Genomic DNA, 22,744 nt, shown 5'->3' with positions numbered 1-22,744 from the left:
AGGGTCGCTATGAGTCGGAATTGACTCGACAGCAGTGGGTTTGGTTTTTGGTTTTTGGAAAGTCGCCATAAGTCGGAATCGACTGGAAGGCAGTGGGTTAATTGCCCTTTCAGGTAAAGGTACATCTTATCCGTGAATGAAAAATTAACTGCTTCTTCTTGAAAGAGTGTGGAGTGTCATTTTGAAAACACCTATTTGGATGTTTCTCTATCATATGATTTTATGGCTAAAAAAAGGATGATAAAACTTTCATATAGGGACACTTTAAAAACTTGGAAATGCAATTTTCTAGTCATAAAAATCTTAAGCGATTTGGTTGGCTTCAAACTTAAAAAATATGAAAATACAGCATTTAAAAAATTAGTTTGCAAGAACAACTGATTCTGATGAGGATAAATGGATTTCTACTGGCTGGATTTCAGGCAAAATTTTTTGCATTTTAGTAGGTGAACTGAAAATTGAGTGTCAAAGTTTAATAAGTACAAACAACGATAGGTTTATTCCACTTAAATCAACCCATCCTCCCAAGAAAACTTTTCCTAGGGGTAGCTATCAATCAAAGCTTAGAAATAAACTGAACTTAAAACCAGGTCTTGAAAGTACTATATTCCAAAGCACTAAACCAAGATGTAAAGGAAAACAGATACACAATCACACTGTTCATTCAATTTTAAAATAATTTTCCTGAGCACAAGTGTTGTGTATTTCCAATAAGTTTTTTCTTTCTCATTTTAATTTTTTTTATGTTTTGTACTATTCATATTTTTTTTTTACTATTCATATTAGTATTTTGCACATTAACATATATAGATTAATAAAGATCGGTGATGACTACCCAAACATTGTATTGATTGGTGCTTGATCAAGTTTGGAAACCACTGGCTTGTGCTTAAAGGTCCCTGGGTGGTGCAAATGGTTTGCGCTCAACTAGTAACCCAAAGGTGGGTAGTTTGAACCCACCCAGTGGCACCACGAAAGAAAGGCCTGGTGATCTGCTTCCCATAAACATTACAGCCAAGAAAACCTTATGCAGCACAGTTCTACCATGGAGCTGCCATGAGTCAGAATTGACTGGAAGGCAACAGGTGACTTGTGCTTAATTTTCAGTCAGGTTTCCATTCCTAAACTACTCTTGCACACACACTGGACAACAATAGTGGCACCTAAAACCAAAACCAAACAAAACCCCAAACCCATTGCCTTTCTGTGGATTCTGACTCATAAAAAAAAGAAAAAAAAAAAACCCATCATAGTGACCGTATAAAACAGAAAACTGCCCCACAGGGTTTCCACGGAGCAGCTGGTGGATTCGAACTGCTGACCTGATTAGCAGCCAGGTTCTCAACCACTGCACCGCCAGAGCTACAATGCTGCGCCTGTTAGCCAAGAAAACCACCCAAGCCCTCCTTGGGGAAGCCATTCTCAGAGGGGCGGGCGTTCACCGCCCATCTAGCCACCTGCGGAGCTGCAGGGCAGGGCAGGGCAGTGCAGGGCCTCAGGATGTCGCGGAAGGCCTCTCCACGAGGGCGAAAGGCGGCACAGGCCGCCCCTCTGAGTCACGCCTGCGGCCCTGACCCAGATGCAGGAGGGTGGGGCGCATCCCCGGAGCAGCAGCAGCAGGAGCAGCAGCGGCGGCCTCAGCAGGAGGCTCCAGGTAACACCGGGCTGGGGGGCGTCGGTTCGCAGGTCCCCGCGGTGACACCTCTTTCGCAGAGCTCTGAAGCAGTGGGGGAAGGAGAAGTGGAGAAGGCCGGCTTGGAGGCGGGACCTAGAGGAAGACATGCAGGGAGGAGGAATGGGGGGACGACAGCGGGACGTGGCGGAAGAGGCGCGGCGGGTTACCCCTGCCCCGCGCCCTCGGGGCTCCAGCCGGGTCTCCCCGAGGTCGAGGCCAGGCTGTGGGCACGGGGCCGTGAGACCTGGTGGGGGCACTGTAGATGCCAGCCGGGCGGACGCTGCAGCACCGCGACTTGCCAGCTGGGGGAGAGGGGGCGTGGCGGTGACCCAGGCCTCGGATTTGTTGCTCGAGGTGGTGGGCGGGAACTTCGGAAGCGTGAGTGGGCGGAGCCAGCGGTGTGGCTGGAAGACCCGGCACAGAATCCGGCCTCGTCTGGAACTGGGGGCCTGCAGTGAGTGCGGAACGCGAGTGGTCAGAGGGAGCCGGTCCGCTGGTTGGCTTATTGCCTCTTTTTTCTTCCTTTCTTAGTTCCTTTTCCTTCCTTCCGTGCCTCCCTCCTTCTCTACTTTCTTTCCTCCCTTTTTTCGTTCCCCATCTTTCATCTTCTTCATTGGCTGCATCTCCTCAACATTAAAAAATGCTTCTTTGCTGGATTTCCCCTCGCATTCCAGCTGCAGTAGTTTCCTCCATGGAAGTCTCCACTCCCCGTATCCTCCCCTGCCCCTACCCAGGGCTCCTCTCCTGTGCGGAGGTGGTCCCAGGCCCACCTGCCTCACCTGGCTGCTCTCCTGCCATGCTCCCCCAGGCTCCCCTACTGGGGAGCTCTTCCAGCGCCTCACAAACCCAGTTCTCACAGTACAGTGCCCACGGCTGAGGCGCAGTTTCGTATTTTCTTCCCCTTACTGCCTCCAAACCGTGGGGATTGCCCAGAATTAGCGAAGTTCTTCTCTGTGTCTCTCCACTGTGTGTTCAGTGTTTCGTCCACTCGCATAGACTCTCCTGGCATCGGTATGCTGATGGCCCCCAGCCTCTCGCCCTAGAGCTGCTAGATTTACATTTCATCTGAGTTTTAATCAGATTTACAACATCCCTCGCCATGGTTTAATTGGTATGTTCCACACATTCCAAACGGAACGTATCACCTTCCCCATTCCAAGTTAGCTCCTCAGTTAACCAATGAATGGTTCGTTACCCACCCTAAGGCACAGTGGTTAAGAGCTCCGCTGCTAACCAAAAGTCCCCAGTTCGAATCCACCAGCCAGCCACTCCTCCTCCTTGGAAACTCTTTAAGGCGGTTCTACTCTGTCCTATAGGGTCCCTATGAGTCGAATTCGACTCGACTGCAAAGGGTTTGGTTTTTTGGTTTACGAGTTAGCCTCGGAATTGTCCCTGATTTTACCTGCTCCCTCACCCATCTGTGACCAGCCACTACCTCCCTCTTAGAAGGACCCTTGAGATTATTTTGAGCCCATCCAGGTAATCCAGGATACCCCCTGCCCATCTCAAGAGCCTTAATTCAGTTACATTTGAAAATTCCCTTTTGCCATGTAAGATAACTCAGGTTTTGGGGATTAGGGTGTGGACTACTTTGGGGGCCGCTATTCTGCCTACCACCACTGGTGCCCACCAACAGGGGTACCAATGACTCAGTGATTAACCAGTGCTCTGTGCAAGTGCTTCTGTTCTGTGCCCTTGATCAGATATTCCATGATGGATCATCTCTGTGAAGCCAATGGCACTTTTGCCATCAGGTTATTGAAAATGCTGAGTGGAGAGGACAAGTCACGGAATGTGTTCATTTCTCCGCTAAGCATCTCCTCTGCCCTGGCCATGGTCTTCATGGGGGCAAAAGGAAACACTGCCACCCAGATGTCCCAGGTATGAAAGCCTGCCACAAAGGGAGAACAACAGCACGTTTCTTTCGTACTTCCATAAAACTGGTTGTCAGGCAGTTGATTGCAACTCCTGGCGACCCCGTATGTGTCAGAGTAGAACTGCGTTCCATAGGGTTTTCAAGGCTGATTTGTTGGAAGTAGGTTGCCAGGCCTTTCTTTTGAGGTGCCTCTGGGTAGATTTGAACTTCCAAACTTTTGGCTAGCAGCCGAATGGTGTTAACTGTTTGTACCACCAGGGACTCCTCTACTTCCATAGAGCTGGCCTTTTCAGACCTTCACCCCAGCTGATGAAAGCCAGTGTGGCCTACACGTGTGAGAAGAGAAAACGTGGTGATGGAGAAAAGGCAGACATGGATAGGGAGGTGAATTGTGTAGGACAGGTTATCTCCCCATAATGTTTATGGGAGAAATCAAGTAATTCAGTTACTTTCTCTAGATAAGGAAAGCAGCATCGTTGATAAGTTAGGTAATTCTGTAATTCTGATCCACAATAAGGCAAAGAATTTCAACTTTGTTATATTTTAAACTTTTGCTAAAATTATTCTTAAAATTGAAATGCATCTGTACAAATGGACTTTTTGTAAAATTGATTGTTTTTAGTATATAATTATGCATGAGTGAAAAAATACAACAAAAATATGGACTTAAATATTTTCTGGAGTTATTTAGAAAACAATTAGTTATTTACAGGTATTATTTAGTTATTTAGAGGTAATATATAATCTGGTTGATCCGAAATAGGTTATGTGTAACTTTGTCTACAAGTGAGGTAGTGAGTGAATACTTTAGGGAAATACTTAGGTTCCTTTGAAAATCTGGTGAAAGGGCCCCAGAGCACTGCCATATGCACAGCATTTTGCTAACACTATTTGGGGTGTGGAGCCCTGGTGGCACAGTGGTTAAGAACTTTGCTGTTAACCAAAAGGCTGGCAGTTCGAATCCACCAGCCACTCCTTCTGGGTGTATGGCCACCGCCCCACAGCACATCCACAGACCCAGCTGGAGATCCTTCTGCCCTTGTTTTGCATAGCTCAGAGTCAAGTTTGGTCTGGGTTGGGCGGGAGATAAAAGAGCAGCCTTCGTTCCCAATCTGACTTAACACTTATATCACGGTCTGATTGGGAGAAGTTCTGCAAAAATGGCTGATCCATCTTCATTTTTGCTCTTTCTTGTAGCCCCTGGGGCCATGTTAGATTTATCCCAACTACCTATTTTCTTCTGTTCTGTCTCCCTCCCTGAGTTATCACATTCATGCCTCCCTGGCATGAATAAATCTGCTAGATCAGTGTTACCACCTGTGGGCAGTTTGGCCTCAGGTGGGAACACTTGGCGAGATCTGCAGTTTTAGTTGTAACAACTGAAGGGTGCTACTGATATCTATTGGGTAGAGGCCAGGGATGCTGCGAAACCGCCTACAATGCACAGGCTGTTGTTGCCATTAAGTCATTTCCAACTCAGGGTGACCCCATGTGTTACAGAGTAGAACTTTTCTATAGGGTTTTCTTGGCTGTAATCTTAACCAAAGCAAATCTTTCTTCTGCAGTGCTGCTGGGTGGGTGTCAACCTTCAGGTTAGCAGTCTAGCACAAGCCATTTGTGCCACTCAGGGACTTTCAACATACAGGACAGACCCCATAACAAAGAATTACCTGACTCCAAATGCCAGTGGTGAAGAGGCTGAGAAACCCTGTGCTAGACAATTCAGCCAAACTCGCTTTAGGATAGGAACCTGTCTGATGTTCAGTACAGAGCTTCATTTGGAGACCGCTCTTTGGGGGAGGAAAAGGGCAATGTTAAAAGTTGGTGTGGTTGTTTTCTGTTACCAGGCACTTTGTTTAAACGAAGACGAAGATGTTCATCCAGGTTTCCAGTCACTTCTCAGTGAAGTTAACAAACCCGGCTCTCAGTACTTGCTTAGAACTGCCAACAGGCTCTTTGGAGAAAAAACATGTAATTTTCTTTCAGTAAGTAGTATTTAGGCATTGATGGGGAAGAAACTGAAAATGAGAAACTATTGAGGAGCAGGGAACACCATATAACCTACTCCCTTAAATATGTGCTTAAAAATACACTTCTGTAATTATAATTTTGAATTTTAAGATTACATCTGAATTATGTCTTTTTAAAAATTATTATTATTGGTTCTGACACATGGCTCCCTAAGGTCCATCTCAATGTGTCCATCCTCCCACGCCCAGACCGACTTCTTCCCCTTGATTCCCGATCCCTAAGTGACAGCAGGGTCTGATGTGTTATACAAGCAGAAGCTTAGCTATCCTTGTCTCCTTCCCAGTCTCACTTCTGGCTGTTCTTCTGGTTCCAGTTGAGTCAGCCTCTTAAAAAATTTATCCCCATTTCTGAACTGCCATTGCCTGGGCTCTGATTTTTGCCATGTTGTCACTATCATTTTAATTGCTTCCTAACTGTTCTCTCCGAGTCCTGTATGATCCTTCCTCCTGTATCATAAATCCACACTACTGACAGAATGTTATTACAGTTGTTAACTGCTGTTGAATAGTCTTTCTAGAACGAGGTTTTAAACTTAGTAACTTCTATTTAGTTCAGCTTTTAACTCCAAAGTACCTTAGTTTAGTAACACCCTGCCATATGTAATAAGTGAAGTAAAAAAAAACTCTACCACATAATACGCAAGATGATGTTATTGTGAGATTAATGAAATGATGGGGTGAGCTTGGCTGTCTTATTGGGTGGGAGCTCTAAGTGTTCTGTAAGATTCAGACACCTCCCAGCCCTGGTTGCTGTTGGGCTTAAATAGATTTGGGGATGATTTTGGATCCTTTACCTGGCTAGGTCTTCCAGGATATGCACTAATGACTCCAGGAGTCTCCTGGTTAATTGATGAAATCGATGTTCATGTTTAAATATCAGCCTGATTTTGACTGTTGTTCTTGGAGACTATTAGGGACAGAGGAAACCACCTTCTTCTACCTTTCTTGATTGCTTAGCCCCTCCTTCCCTCTACATCCTCTTTGACACCAGGAGGTAGGTGGACAATGGGAACCAATTGCAAAGCATGTTATACCTGAATCTGAGTTATTGTGGGATTTTTTTTTAATTTAATTTATTTTAAGTTTACAGCTCAAGTTAATTTCTCATTCAGAAATTTATACACAGATGGTTTTGTGACATTGGTTGCAATCCCCACAATGTGACAGCACACTCCCCCTTTCTACCTGGGATTCCCCGTTTCTGGGTTTTAATGTATTTCTGATTTGGCCCCAACTTACATTTCAAGGCTCATTTCCTGCCACTGTGTTTTCCCTAATGCCCTCTCCTCCCTTTTGTCTCTCTCTCACACACACACAACACAAACACACACACACAATACTTCAAACCTATCACATTCCATTCCCTGAAGACCGTCCTTGCTCCATGTTCTTCCAAGCTACCACCATGACCCAGATCTAAAATGCAATTTCCTTTTTTTGTCCACATGGCCATCCATACGATTTCTTGATTATCTAGTTTTATTCTGAAGCCTCTCAATCATACAGTAGATAAGTTTCAGACACGATGGTTGCTGCTGGGATAAAAAGAAAAAAAAAAAGGGGTGAAAGAGAGTTATGCTGTCTCATGGGTGAGACAGAAGACTACAGAAAGAGTCAATATGGAGTTTAAATGCTTGACAGGGATGATGTCCAGGGGCATTTTGTGCAAGACTGGCTCCATCCATGTTTCTGTGCCCCTTGTAAGTGCCTCTGTGTATGAAATGTCTCCCTTATCAGACTGTGAGCTAATCCAGCTCAGATATGATGCCCTTAACTTGGCATCAAGTACCTAGCACAGTACCAGGCACAGAGTGGGCAGTCCATAATTTTTTTGTTAATTGAATGTGTGGGTCTTAAAATGCAGCATGACCTGTGTAGAAACATGTGAAAAGAGAGAGAGAGAAAAAAAAAAGTTTTCAAAGTGGTGGCAACCTTTGAGGAATGGAGGCAAACTCAGTAGTTTGTTTTTCATAGGCTTTTAAGGAATCTTGTCAGAAGTTCTATCAGGCAGAGCTGGAGGAGCTGTCCTTTGCTAAAGATACAGAAGAATCCAGAGAACACATAAACAAGTGGGTCACAGAAAGGACTGAAGGTGAGAGATTTTAATACCTGAAGGCTTGGAGTTATGAATGGAAGAGAGGCTGAGCTGGGCTGTGGATGGCTTCTGCAGTGTTGCCACTGTGGCCTGGTTACCAGAGGTCTGTTTGTATGTTGTTGGTTGTTGGTGTTTGCTGGGTTTCCAGGCTAACAACATAATCCTGTTATTTGTCTTGGGCTTGGCAGATCATGAAGTCTAAAAAATATTTAAACCTAGGGTTCTAATGTCAACCTCCTCTCTTCCGGAGAGTGCTGAAAAATTCCTGAACAATGCCTCCTCTTTGGGGGACCCTTACCATACTCTGAGGGCAGAATGACATTCGATTAAGTCATATCTTAGAGATGACTACATTTTGTCATACCTCCTGTGATAATTCGAATAGTTCACCAATTTCATCCACAGCTCTCTCCCCGAGTTTAACTTGACAATGGCTAAGTTTGCTTTCAGGGGGCGACCTTTTCTGAATTTGCTTGGAACTCTGGTTGCTGGGCAGTTTTTGTGGGGCCTGCCGGTCCCCTGTCCAGACTGTGTGTTGTCTCACCAGAGACATTGCTGTCAGCTCTCTACTGGAGGACAGAGTAAAACAGGACATGCTTTTACATACTCTGAATACTTGACACATCATCAAGGAACTGCAAGAAATAACCAAAGAGAGGAAAAAATCCCATTGCTGTCAAGTTGATTCTGACTCACAGCGACCCTATAGGACAGAGCAGAACTGCCCTATAGGGTTTCCAAGGCTGTCATGTTTATGGAAGCAGACTGCCCTATCTTTCCACTGCAGAGCAGCTGGTGGGTTCAAACCACCAAACTTTCTTTTAGCAACTGAGCACTTAATCGCTGTGTCACCAGGGCCCCTTTTCCAAAAAATTGAGGGTTAAATTATATCACATGTTTATTCATGGGCCAGCCTTGCACTCATTCTTTCACCCTTCAGCCTTTAGTGCACGTCCCTGTGTAGCAGGCAGCAGCAATGCCCACAATGATACTGAAAGCCAATAAAATAATTATCACGGGAAGGGAAGCCTTTCACTTTTCCACACACCGTCTGTCCAGTGGCCTCTTGCTCTCCAGCAGATCCAGGAGGACCGTCACCTGGGGGGCCAGAAGCTTCTCCATACCTCACCCCTCTTATCCAGTCACCTCCTCTCCACATCTGTCCACATCTTTCCATCCAGCTGACTGCTGACATATTTCCTAGGGTTTTAGAGCTGGAGAAAACTTTGGGGATCACCTTGTCCCCTCTCTGATTTGACAGCTCACCTCAGGTCCCTCTATCCCACCTCCCAGTTCCTTTGCTCCATCACCTGTTTCAGGTAGCCTGCTTTATGTTTTTAACTCTCAAATAGCAATAAACTTCTCCTATGTAGGGAAGATTTCAGAGGTGCTGGGTGCCGGGACCATCAACCCCCAGACTAAGCTGGTGCTTGTGAATGCGATATATTTCAAAGGAAAGTGGAAAGAACAATTTGACAAAAAGTACACAAGAGGAATGCCCTTTAAAATCAACCAGGTAGGGACTCGTTTTTCAGACACCCTGCTTCTCTTGTAAAGTAAAAAGGTGGGAATGATTTTAAATGGAAAAAAAAAAAAAAATTCAGACTGTCTTGATCTCTTTTTGAATGAATTTCCTGCTCCCTGTGTATTTTTTATTTGGGGTGGGGGTGGGTGGAGGACAAAAAGTAAAATAGCTATTGTATTGATAGTTCTGTTCTTCCATCCTAGACAAGTCCATCTTTCACCTCTGGCTGTGTTATTTGGATTGGAGTTTCTTCTAAGCCCTGGAAACTTTTGTATGATGCTATCAGGGTCTATATTTATTTAGACATTTTCTTAGAATGTCAGGAGCAACCGTGCCTATTTATTGCCTTAGAATTCATGCTATACAATTGCAAACACAAGAAAAAAGATGTGTGAGTAGATGTTAAAGGGAACTTTGCAAACAGATTTCTACACTTCCTTTTGAATGTTATCATGCCTGAGGTCAAGAGCGGTTAGCCTGGAATTTGGCCTCCATCAACCTGATAATAGCATATTGCTCAAAGATATAAAAGTATAAAATCTATTTGATGTCAGCTTTAAAAATGGCAGACCCTATACATCTTATCAAGGTATCTTTCCCAGGAAAATCAAACTCATAAAACCAATTCTAGAATTGGGCAACTTTTCAGGATAAAAGTAAAACTCCCTTTGGCCCATCTTTTCTAACCAGATCCTTCCATCCAAAGGCCTGAATATTACTTAATCCTCCTCTGAACTTGGAGAAATAATTGTTAATTATAAGGTCCATGGGAGTGCTTCCAAAATAATGTAGAGGGGTTTTATGTCTATATTTGCCGGCCTCTTGTCTCTCACACGGTAATATTTGATCTGCTGAAACAAAGATATACTAATGAAGATTTCATGTCTTTAAGCATAAATCCACAGAACTAATAATTCTTTTATACTTGTACCTTAGGGATTCTTTGAGTTAGATGTATCTGAGTTTTGGTAAACCGTGTTCATTTTCTAGTCATCTAATTTTAATTTCCTGTTTTCATCAGGATAAGAAGACAGTGCAGATGATGTTTAAGCTGGCTAAATTTAGGTTGGGGTACGTGGAGGAGGTGCACACTCAAGTCCTGGAGCTGCCCTATGCGGGGGAGGATCTGAGCATGGTCATTTTGCTTCCCGACGAAGACACCAATCTCACTGTGGTAAGCCCTTGGCAATGTCTCTGCATGTCTGTAGATTCCGGTCTGAGCTCATTTTTTTAGTCCATCCCCCAGACAGCATTTGAGGAGCTTCCAATTTAGGGTTTTTACAAGTAGTCAACACCATTGTGTGTCTTTTGGGAACATGTGTACGCACTTCTGTTGTGTATGTAAATATCATCAATTGGTTTGGAGAATTTTCTAAACTAAAAAGCATTTGAAATGAGTTTGGCATGTAGTCCTTTTTTAAAATTCTGCTTGTCTCAGGTGTTTGCTAGCTGTTTCACTCTTGTATCCATAAAACAGAGAAAAGGTGAGAAGTGGGGAAAAATCTTGGTGTTTCTAGGAAGAAAAATATCTGTATAGATTGTCTTAATCTAGAACTGACCACCTAGTTGCACGTGGCAGGGGTAGAACAGATAATAAGTGTGTGGGTGGGCACATGGGTAGTGTCATCTAGATGTTAATATTTGACGCTTTGTTCTTCCAGGTGGAAAAGGAACTTACATATGAGAAGTTCAAAGCCTGGACAAATCCAGAAAAGATGACTCCAAGTAAAGTTCAAGTTTTCCTTCCCCGGTTAAAGTTGGAGGAGAGTTATGACTTGGAGTCTTTTCTTCGGCGTTTAGGAATGACTGATGCTTTTGAGGAAGTCAAGGCTGACTTTTCTGGGTTGTCAACCGAGAAGAATGTGCCCGTGTCCAGGGTTGCACACAAGTGCTTCGTGGAGGTAAATGAGGAGGGCACAGAGGCAGCTGCAGCCACCGCGGTGGTCAGGAACAGCCGGAGCCTCAGCATAGAGCCAAGGTTTTGTGCAGACCACCCTTTCCTCATGTTCATCAGACACCACAAGACCAACAGCATTCTATTCTGCGGCAGGTTCTCATCTCCGTGAAGAGGTGCTATTGCCGAACTTACATGCCTTTCCCTCTGCTTGCCGTGTCTTCATTTAAACTCTGTGTGGCCAAATTGGCAGAGGTTTGAATCCTAAAATAAAGTGCGTGCGCCTGACAGTTTGTGAATGTCTCTGATGAACATTTCACAGCCATTGGGAATAGCAGGCTTTGGAGGTGTGAAGTTTGGGCTCGAGGAGGCAAAGGCTGGTTTTGAAGTGGTTGGGGTGCTTTTTGGAGGCTCTTGCCCTCATCTACAAACTAGAGGTTGGCCAGATCCTCTCATCTAGGCCCATTATTTGTGGGTAGTCTTAGGAGCACCGTGAAGATTCATGAACCACCCCTCATATGTCCCTCCATCTTGAGATGATCTCACACCTTTGCCTAGTGCCTCCGGCCGACCTACGAGGAGGGGCCATTCACAGGCCCTGTTGCTCACACAGCCAGAAACCTGCAAATCTGTGAATATTACAGCTACCCAGTGTCTTGTAAACAGTCCAGGTAAAGTGTCTCCCCTCCCTCAGGATCATGCAGACAGCCCTGCATGTCCCATGCTCCCCGAGCCTCTCATGAAAACCCCTGTTCATATCTTCTTTCCAAGAGGAAACTTCAGACACAAATTCAGGGCTCAACCATGAGCTTCAGGACAGGGCTGAGTGGGAGGCAGGTCTCCGAAACAGATGCCATGATGTCTTCTCTACTCTCTTCCTATCTGAAACACACACAAAACCCCACAGGAGCTCTACCCCAACAACTCCTGGGAGTAAAGGCCTTTAAGTAACCAGACAGGCTCAGATGGGGTTCAAGTATATCCCTCGCTTAAGGGAAAAGGATCCTCCTACATTATTTTTTAATTTTCTGACTAAAACAGAAACATGGAAACTATAGAAAAGTATACAAAGAAAATTTAAGTCACCCAGTTCTACCACCCAGCAGCTGTTAACAGGGATGTATGAGCTTCTAGGTGCTGAGGGGACAATTGGTACTTCTCTTTAGCCCCCAACTCCACCAAGATTGCTAGGTGGGTCAAGTTAGACATCCAACAGCGGCTATAGGAAAGCTGGGAAGGCAGTTCTCTGCTACTGCTCACGGTCTTCCTGCAGTGGGACCAAAAACTGCCAGGGACCAGGGGCGGATTATCCAATAGGCAAGGGGAACACGGTGCTTATCTTGCTTACCAGATCATCTGTAGTGAACAATTTCACATCTTTGATGTGGTGAAACCCATGTGAAATTGTTCACTACAGATTAGTAAGTAAGCACAAGTAAGCCCATGCTTACCTTGCTTACTGTCAGCCCCTGTCAGGGATTATATATTTAAAAAGAGGCTTTGATTCTGTAGGAAGGTACTGTTGGGTTGGGCAAGAGAGAGATACCAGCCCTACCTAGAAGAAGAATTTTTGATGTGGTGTAAAAATGTGAAATTGTTCACTACAAGTGATCTCATGAGTAAGGTAAACACCATGCTTACCTTGCCTGTTGGATAATCCGCCCCTATCAGGTACCCTTCACTGAGCTGTGTCTAGTGACTGTGATCAACTCTCAGCAGCTCCCTGAGGCTGAGGGACGTCCTAAGAAGACGCAGTGAGATCCTGAGATTCAGGTTTTTGGTGAGAGACTGTGAGCCTTTCAGGAAAGACTAGTGCTAGCACCTTGACTAATTGGCCTCTGTGAGGAAGGAAGTAATCTCGTTCAACTTAGTGAGGTGTGGTGTCTTGTGGGGCATCACACAAATGTTCTCCCCTGGCTGCTCCAACCAAGGCCACTTTACCTAAGGAGGAGGGGATGTGAGAAGACGGGAACACCTGAGACCGGCTTCTTCCTCAGCTAGTATTGTTTGGTTCCGATAGGTTTGGCCTGCCCATGATGAGTTCTGTGCTACCATAATACGTGTCTGGGCCACCTCACACAGGCTACACTGGCCCTGTGAGCCACTTGCGGGTCCCAGGGGTGTAGAGTGAGGGATTGGGAACAGTGGATGGTGAGACTGTCAACCAGACCCAGATTCCTTTGTGCTGCTCCTGATAGTTACAGAACCCAATTAAACCTCCTCATGAGGTCAAGTCTGTAGGTCAACAACACAGTCTGGACCTTAACTGACAAATTGTAGGGTATGGAGAAATCAGCTACTGCTACCAAGATTGCAAAAAAAGGACCAGCCGAGAGATGCTAAATGGTAGTTGGGCGCCCTCACCTGGACAATCCGGGCAACTCCTTTTGTGCAAAGATCTCTGGGTCTGGTTACTCAATGACACAGTCTTAAAGGAGATGGATGGACTCCGCACCACGGAACTCGTGGCCAGGTAGCGGCTGTGAGGGGGACCAACAGCAGCCCTACTGGGGTCCCCACAGTGATGGCCCCTGTGACCCATACAAGTCCTTTCCCCTCTGCCTCTCTCCGTGAATTGGAGATGAATAGAAAACAGAAGCCTTCCCACCCCAAACCTTTTCTGGATCTCTTAGCTTTCAAGAATGAACATGACTAAGGGTTAAGCTGAGGTTCCTCTGTTCTGGGAGGGGATAGAGGTCCTAAGCCAAGGTCAGAGTTCAGTGGGGAGTGGGGTGGGGAATAAGTGCACTTCTTGGGCCTTTTGGCTACCAGTGCACAGGTGACTGTGAGCTCCGTAATCGCTGGCACCAGAATGAGATGGAAACAGATACTGCTCTCGGGTTTCGAGTCTGAGGCCACCGGCACCAGGACCCTTACCCAGGCCCAACCATGGGTAGATCCCTTCAGGCCCCATCAATCCTCCATTGTAACGGCCTCTCTACTGAATGTATTACTGGCATCGGAGTATTATGTATGTGCACACCCACTTGCCTTCACCCCCAAGCCCTGACAGGAATTGCTGCTTTAGGGCCCTCTTAGTGAGGCACGTGGAAGACGGTGAACCTACCCAACTACCCGCGCCTAGCACTGTTGTCTCCCCAAAACATTATTGGCTGCCTGGGCAAGAAAAATTTCAGAACCTCTCTCAGAATCTAAGAATGGAAAAACAGAAAGGTTGAGATGTGGATGATAATTCAGCAGGTCTAACACTCTATGTGCATGAATTCTAGGCCATTAAATAGGAAAATAAACCAAAAACCAAACCCGTTGCCATCGAGTTGATTCCGACTCATAGTGACCATATAGAGCAGAGTAGAACTGCCCCATAGGGGTTCCAAGGAGCAGCTGGTAGATTAAATTTGTTAGCAACCAAGCTTTTAACCAATGTGCCACCAGGGCTCCAAATAGCAGAATAAAACCAAACTAAACCCATTGCCATCTAGTCAACTCCAATTCATAGTGACCCTACAGGACAGAGTAGAGCTGCCCCATAGAGTTTCCAAGGAGTGGCTGGTGGATTCAAACTGCTGACTTTTTGGTTAGCAGCCAAGCTCTTAACCATTGTGCCACCAGGGCTCCAGTGGGAGAACAGAAGGAAAGAATCAATCAAATTAATTATACCACATTTCCTAAGCTCTAAGGTGACCTTAGCTCTAAAACGCATTATTTTATGTATCACTTAGGAAATAAAAGCTCTGCCAACTTTGATACAATGTTTTCTCTCACTTAAAGAATGTTTATAAATATGTAGGAGTTCTTTTAGATGTATTTTAGATTATTCTTGTTCATACAGAAAAATTAAATATTTGCAAAATAAATTACAAAATAACCTTAGGACATATTCTGAGGCTCTCTTAGTGCCTAGTAGCTGCTGGTAATCGTTGGTGTTGCGGGGCTTATAGGTTCATCTGCCTCGGTCATCACGTGGCCATTCTCCTCTGCTTGTGTTTATTTCTGTGTCTGTCCTCTTCCTTTATAAGACACCACTCAGAAGGAATTAAAATTAGAACCCCTTCCAATCTGGTGTGGCCTCATTAACATAACTGACAAAATCCTCAAAAAAAGACTCTATTTCCCCAGACAGGGTCACATTCTCTGGTGCAGGGGTTAAGACTTCAACATACATTTTTGGGTTAGAGTAGAAACCACAGGGTTTTCAATGGCTGATTTTTCAGAAGTAAATCACCAGACCTTTCTTCCGAGGTGCCTCTGGGTGGACTCAAACGCCCAGTCTTTCAGTTAGCAGCCAAGCACATTAACCATGTGCACCACCCAGGGACTCCATGTTCTGGGGGGACACATTCAATCCGTAACAGGGCCTATCCCAGTGCCTCCATCCTTTTGCCCAGTATTTTTCTGGAATGGACAGTCTTTGCCCCTGTATTCTGCATCATGTCAAACAGACTTAACTGCAGCAGGCATCAGCCTACACAATGGCCTGTCAGTTTGCAGTTGTGAAGGTGGTAGTGAGGTGAATTATAGGAGGCTATGACTCATTTTTTTATGACTCATTGGGAGCTCTGGTGGCACAGTGGTTAAAAACTCGGCTGCTAACCAAAAAGCTGGCAGTTCAAATCTAGAAGCCACTCCTTAGAAACGCTATGGGGAAGTTTTACTCTGTCTTCTAGGGTCTCTATGAGTGGTAACAGGCAGTACCTAGCAACAACGACAATAATGACTCATTGGGCACAGCACACAATGGATACAATGAGGCAAGACAGGTATCATGCTGCAGCACCTGGTGGACCTGAACTTCTCTGCCCTGGTCAGGACGGCCTTAATAACTGGGCAGGGATGGAGTTGTGGATAGAAGCCTTCAGGACTCCTTCTACCTACTGTGAGGTAAGGAAGGCAGCTGCCGACAATTCGGAAGTCACTAACTAGTTATATGACCTTGAGCAAGTTAAAGTCCTTCGGGCTCAAAGTCTCCTTCTCTGTAACATGAAAGAGTTTGCCCAAGTGATCCCTAAGCGGCTCCCAGCTCTTACGTTCTCTAATAAATGTGCAGCGCAAGACTATTATGGGAGACGTGCTTTACTCTCCGCCTTGAGATTTTTCATTACTTTGTAAGCTTTTCTTACTTCAAAGATGACTGTCGTTGTTGGAGAACTAAGTTGGCTTTTGTGTGCTTGTTATATTGATACCTTTTTCATTTCCGTGGAAGACTTTGATGATTGTTTCCAATGAAAGCATGCCAAATAAAACCATGTTTTCTGTTTTAATACTTGTTTCATCCTCATCCTTTGTCAGCGGAAATTTTGCTATTTGTCACTTCAACATTTTTCAGTGACACTTTGCTGCTCATTTGGGGTCTTTGAAGTTTCTTTCGTCAGACAGAAGGCCTTTGCTCAGCGTTCTCCAGGGCAGCTCCTTGTTGCTGAAAAAGGGTTAAGGCAAGCCTACTTAAGTGTTAAAGCAAGGTCTCCAGGCAATCTCCTGCTCTTTGTAATAAAAAGAGCGATGTTCAGTTAAAGGACCTAGACGTGGAGAAGAGACTGCCGCAGGCTCGGTGGCTCATGTAGCTCCACTGCTGCTCTCTGGTGGTGAGCTCGTTTATGGCCGATAGACCCTGTGTGCTCTGCCAGGGAGAGGCCCGTTAACCCAGCAACCCCTTCCCAGGAGCAGGGAGAAAATCCAGTGCCCCTCCCCTGGGTGAGGGGATGGCTGACCTGGCAATCCCTTCCTAAGGAGCGGAGTGGGTGACAAGCATGCAATGAAGTCCTCAGCTAGGAGAGGCCTCGCCTATCTGATGGGCCACAGAACTTTTCAGAAAGTGAAAAGGAAAATTTTTAGCCCTCTCTACTGAGTAAATTTTTCCCAACTTCTAAATCAGTGTCCAGTACAAGTGCTTTTTTGGAGACAAACTGGTTTGAAATCAGATTTGTTAAAAAAAAAAAAAAAACCCAGGATCTCCAATACTTCTGCAAGCATGTAAAGATTGAAGTCAGATTGATTTCCTTACCTTTGGGAGACAGAAGGCAGAAACGTTAACATTGATGAGTGGAAGGGATAAACCCACTCTGTTATTGTTACAGAGGGGGTTTGCTGGAAAATCATGGAGATTCAGTATTTGAATGGGGAGGGACTTTAGAATAAATAATCTAAATGCAGCCTTTATTTTTGGCATCTAAGACGCAGAGAGTTTGCATGGCTTGCTAGCATCCAGCTCATCACCTTGCACACGACAGCAGTTAAGTATTTTTTTTAATTAAACTGTCCAGGAGCACAAATCTGGTTAGTGGCAGTCCTGAATTAAGAGTATAGAAGGAGAAGAATGGGAAGCATTAGGCCTCTACTGAAGAGGCATTGAAGTTTAAAACTTCTCCTTCCCATGGCTGGTTCCAAACCTTGCTCTGAGCCCTAAGACTGACCATCAGAAGTAGTAACAGAGAACTATTTTTGCTATCCTTCTACACTCATACTACATTGTCCACCAAGGCACAATGGTCCCTGGGTGGCATAAATGTTTTGCTTTTGGCTAGTAACTGAAAGGTTGGCAGTTTGAACCACCCGTCAGGGCTGCAGAACAAAGGCCTGGTGATCTTCTTCTGTAAAGATTATAGCCAGGAAAGTCCCATGGAGCAGTTCTACCCTGTAACACATAGAGTCACCATGAGTTGGCATGGACTTGATGACAGCTGGTAAACCAAAGGACAAGAGAGACCTCAGCATCATCTTTGGCCCCTGACTCTCCTGCATGTGCACATCCAATCAATTAACAACCCTGCCTGGCCCACAACTTTCATGTGCATTTTTGTGGGTTGAATTGTGTCCTCCAAAAAGATACGTTGAAGTCCTAACCCTCAGGACCTGTGAATGTGACCTTATTTGGAAATAAAGTCTTTGCAAATGTAATCAAACTGTAATTAAGGTAAGATGAGGTTACACTGGACTAGCACGGACCCTAAGTTCAATGATTGATCCCCGTATAAGAAGAGGGAGATTGGAGGGGGATACAGAGATGCACAGACACACAGAAAATGTGTCCCTTCTCAGGGACATAAGCAACATCAAGAGGCCAGTCTCATCTCTTCTGACTTTTTCCTGGTGGTCCCAGGGTGGCTTCCTTGAGGTCATGTTTTTTATTCTTTGTGTGTACGTAAAACAGTCTTGGGAGTTTTGAAAAAAATCCATTTTTTTTTTCCTTGTTGGAGAGCTGGCTCACTGGGGACTGGAAAAAAGCAACAAAAAGGTCTGGTTTGAAATCCAAAGCCGAACCATGACCTTTGTTTTGGGCATCTCCTTCTTGAGGCAAGACGCCTCAGACTCCAGACTAGACCTAGTCCCTCACAGGGCTGCAGGAGAAACAGCGAAAACAAAACTCGATAGCTAAAAAGAATCTTTCAAAATATTACCTGTTTACGCATGCCTTAGATGCAACTTCAAGTCCAAAGCAGCTGTTTAACTTTGCATCATGTTCGCTTCCTCAGGGGCCCCATAAAACCTGTTGGTGTCAATTCCAATTCATGGTGATCCCATGTGCTACAGAGTAAAACTGCTTCATAGGGTTTTCTTGGCTGTAATCTTTATGGAAGCAAATCACCAGGCCTTTCTTCTGTGGCACATCTGCGTGGGTTTGATCTGCCAACCTTCAGGTTAGTAGCTGATTGCAAGCTACTTATGCTGTCCAGGGACCTAGGGCCCCCATACTGTCATTTAAAGACCAAGGGCTGGTTTCCGAACTCTGTTCCCCTGAACAAGTACCTCAGACTTGTGTGCTTTGGATATCTTTCAACCTGGAACATACCTGTTCCTTGGAGAAGGGGAGAGGCTGTCAGGAGACCTTATGCATTTGACTTGAACTTTCAGTCCCACTTCACAGACCTTGATGCGCATCTGATCAGAAAGTATCTCTGGAGTCCTCTCCAGTGCATTTGTGCTCCAATCCTTTGTTCTCCACTCAACACTTCACTCCATCCTTATTGAAATACATCTGTTGTGGATTGAATTGCGTCCCCAAAAATACATTTATCAATTTGGCTAGGCCATGATTCCCAATATTGTGTGATTGTCCACAATTTTGTCATCTGATGTGATTTTCCTATGTGTTGTAAATCCTATCTCTGTGACGTTAATGAGATGGATTAGCGGCAGTTATGTTAATGAGGCAGGACTCAATCTATAAGATTAGATTTTGTCTTAAACCAATCTCTTTTGAGATATAAAAGAGAGAAGCAAGCAGAGAGACACGGGAATCTCATACCACCAAGAAAGCAGCACCGGGAGCACAGTGTGTCCTTTGGACCCAAGGTCCCTGTGCTGAGAAGCTCCTAGATCAGGGGAATATTGATGACGAGGACCCTTCCCTAGAGCCAAAAGAAAGAGAAAGGCTTCCTGTGGAGCTGGCATCCTGAATTTGGACTTCTAGCCTCCTACACTGTGAAAGTGATCCACTTGTGGTGTTTTTGTTATAGCAGCACTAGATGACTAAGACAGCATCCTACTATAAAACTCTGTCCAGGTATGATTTCCACTAGGAAGCCTCCCCAACTCTGAGTGCTGCTTCCATGTGCTCACACACATGTTTGTGCCCCTTATAACATATGTTGCAATGCAATTTACTTTTCCACTTACATGTATTACATTTTCTACTAACCTGCTATAGATGGAGAGACAGATCTTACTAGCTTTGTCACTTTCCATGACCCACATCAAGAGTCAATGAATGATTTTTGGATAAATGATTGAAAAATAGAATTTCCTCATTCTACGCTCTGAGGAGCCCTGGTGGCGCAGTGGTTAGGTGCTAGACTGCTAATTGAAAGATGGGTGGTTTGAGCCCAACCCGTGGCTCTGCGGGAGAAAGACGTGTTGATCTGCTTCCATAAAGACGACAGTTCTACTCTGTCACATGGGGTCACTATGAGTTGGAATCGACTGATGGCATCTAACAACAACTGTCAAGCAAGTACCATCAAGCTGGGGTTCATACCTTGGTCCTGGACTCCAAAGGTGTTCATGAGTAGGCTTTATGGAATACCAACCCCCTGAAATTGTGTTAAAAACTTTATATTTGTGTGCATTAAGTACTTTTTTGGGGGGAATATAGGGCATTACATCTGAAAGGGGGTGTCAGATACCTCCCAGGTTAAGAAGCATTAATCTGTAGAGTTCATGCTACCTGTAATTATTTTCCCTGTATTCTGGCAGGGTAAATCTGTATCCGCCCACACTTGCAATATTGGTTCTGAACCTTAAAGATCCTCTAGGAAAGCAGCAGTCATCTAATTGTCGTTACTATCTCATGTCCTAAATTTAATGTTCATCATGGTCTCAATTTTCCTGCCTCTTCTCTCTTTTACATTACTTTCTAAGCCCACAAACCAATTTTCAGAAAAGCATGTGAGAAAGCAGAGGTTGTCACAGGGTGGGACACTGAGCTCTCCTATGACGGCAACTGTGAGTCCATATGACAAGGTGGCAAATATACCAACTAAACAAGTTCTCCTCCTGGCTGCATTCTCTGCATCTTGGATGCCCCTTGGAGGCCTGGGCACAGTCCTGCAGGACAGCCAGGGGATTTGAGAATAGGCTTTGATTCTCTGCTCTGCTCTTGACCGACTTGCAAGAAAACTCCGGGAATGCTTAAAATAGAATCAGGATTTTGTCAAGGACAATCTCTTCCTGTATGAATCCTTGCAGCATTTGAAAGATGCTTTAAAAATACTCAAGCACAATTTTGAGGCTACAAATCCTGATTCTAAAACAACCTTTTCAAGTGAGCGCAGGAATGGCTTTTGTTTTGATTCTGTCAATGAAGATAAAAGAACTGTGTATATAGATCCATAGGTCGGTCTGATCACTGGACAATGATGTTGATGAGTGCGTACTCCCATGCAAGCCACTGTATTAATGCTTTCTGTACATGAAGCAATCGACTCTTCATGAAGACCCAAGGAGTTGGTGTTGTTAGGTGCCATTGAGTGGATTTCGACTCATAGCGAACCTATGTACAACAGAATGAAAAACGGCCTGATCTTGTGCCATCCTCACAATGATTACCAGGTTTGAGTCCATTGTTGCAGTCACTGTGTCAATCCATCTCATTGAGGGTCTTCCTCTTTTTTACTGACCCTCTACTTTACTAAGCATGATGTTGTCCTACAGGGACTAATCCCTCCTGATAACATGTCCAAAGTATATGAGACGAAGTCTCACTACCCTCGCTTCTAAGGAGCATTCTGGCTGTACTTCTTCCAAGATAGATTTGTCTGTTCTTCCGGCAGTTCATGGTATATTCACTATTCTTCACCAGCACCATAATTCAAAGGCATCAATTCTTCAGTCTTTCTTATTCACCGTGCAGCTTTTGCACATATATGAAGCAATTAAAAATATCATGGCTTGAGTCAGGCACAACTTAGTCTTCAAAGAGACATCTTTACTTTTCAACACTTTAAAGAAATCTTTTGCAGCAAATTTGCCCAATGCAATACATTGTTTGATTTCTTGTCTGCTGCTTTCATGGGTGTTGATTGTGGATCCAAGTAAAATGAAATCCTTGACAACTTCAATCTTTTCTTCGTTTGTCATGATGTTACTTATTAGTTCAGCTGTGAGGATTTTTGTTTTCTTTATGCTCAGGTGTAATCCGTACTGAAGGATGTAGTCTTTCATCTTCACCAGTAAGTGCTCCAAGTCCTCTTAGCTTTCAGCAAGCAAGGTTGTGTCATCTGTATGTCTCAGGTTGTTAGTGTGTCTTCCACCAATCTTGATGCCCCATTCTTCTTCATATAGTCCAGCTTCTCTGATTATTTGTTCAGCATACAGAATGAATAAGTATAGTAAAAGTATACAACCTTGATGCACACCTTTACTGACTTTAAACCACTCAGTATCCCCTTTTTCTGTCTGAACAACTGTCTCCTGATCTACATACAGGTTCCTCATGAGCACAATTAAGTGTTCTGGAATTCCCATCTTTCACAAAGTTATCCATAATTTGTTATGATCCACACAGTCATTTCAGAGTCTTCTGACATCCAATTTGGTCTTTTCTTTATTTCTTGTCTTTTTAACCACCATTTGTTTTCTTCATGTGTGATGTATTTTACGCATAGTCAATAAAATGCAGGTAAACATCTTTCTGGTATTCTCTGCTTTCATCCAAGATCTATTTGACACCAGCAACTATATCCCTTATTCCATGGCCTCTTCTGAATCTGGCTTTAATTTCTGGCAGTTATTTGTTGATGCACTGCTGCAACCATTTTTGAATTATTTTCAGCAAAATTTTACTTGTATATGATATTAATGATATTGTTTGATAATTTCCACATTCTACTGGATCATCTTTCTTTGGAATGGGGACAAAGATGGATCTCTTCAAGTCAGTTGGCCAGGTAGCTGTTTTCCAAATTTCTTGGCATAGAAGAATGAGGTCCTCCAGTGCTGCATCAGTTTGTTGAAACATCTCAGTTGGTATTCTGTCAATTCCCGAAGCCTGTGCAACTTGGACTTCTTTCTTCAGCATCATCCGATCTTGATCATATTCTACCTCCTGAAATGATTCAATGCCATCTCATTCTTTTTGGTACAGTGACTCTGTGTATTCCCTCCATCTTTTTTTGATGTTTCTTGTGTCGTCCAATATTTTGCCCATAGAATCCTTCAATATTGCAGCTGGAGGCTTGAAATTTTTCTTCAGTT

At 44.4% G+C, this 22,744-nt stretch overlaps 1 protein-coding gene across 2 annotated transcripts; it reads left to right on the top strand.

Moving 5' to 3' along the window:
- Positions 1–1,549: 1,549 nt before the first annotated feature.
- On the top strand, positions 1,550–12,228 carry LOC100672498 (serpin B8-like). 2 transcript variants are annotated; one of them, XM_003406259.3, is made up of 7 exons: positions 1,550–1,654; positions 3,379–3,556; positions 5,399–5,536; positions 7,556–7,673; positions 9,050–9,192; positions 10,223–10,375; positions 10,863–12,228. In XM_003406259.3, the coding sequence occupies exons 2-7, from the start codon at positions 3,386–3,388 to the stop codon at positions 11,265–11,267; spliced, it is 1,128 nt and encodes a 375-aa protein (XP_003406307.2). In that variant the 5' UTR covers positions 1,550–1,654; positions 3,379–3,385; the 3' UTR covers positions 11,268–12,228. The 2 variants fall into 2 exon arrangements, with proteins under 2 accessions (XP_003406307.2, XP_064150485.1); XM_064294415.1 differs by lacking the exon at positions 1,550–1,654 and adding an exon at positions 2,063–2,129.
- Positions 12,229–22,744: the final 10,516 nt, after the last annotated feature.

The sequence above is a fragment of the Loxodonta africana genome, chromosome 11, assembly GCF_030014295.1.
Source record: "Loxodonta africana isolate mLoxAfr1 chromosome 11, mLoxAfr1.hap2, whole genome shotgun sequence".
Taxonomy (NCBI): Eukaryota; Metazoa; Chordata; class Mammalia; order Proboscidea; family Elephantidae; genus Loxodonta; species Loxodonta africana.
The sequence above is the reverse complement of the archived record's forward strand: the minus strand, read 5'-3'. Positions and strand labels throughout refer to the sequence as shown.

Excerpts from the sequence above, each read along its gene's own strand:
- LOC100672498 (XM_003406259.3), top strand. The coding sequence starts at position 3,386 with ATGATGGATCATCTCTGTGAAGCCAATGGCACTTTTGCCATCAGGTTA. Across the intron at positions 7,674-9,049 it reads GGTCACAGAAAGGACTGAAG|GGAAGATTTCAGAGGTGCTG; the intron begins GTGAGAGATTTT and ends TCTCCTATGTAG. Across the intron at positions 9,193-10,222 it reads TGCCCTTTAAAATCAACCAG|GATAAGAAGACAGTGCAGAT; the intron begins GTAGGGACTCGT and ends TGTTTTCATCAG.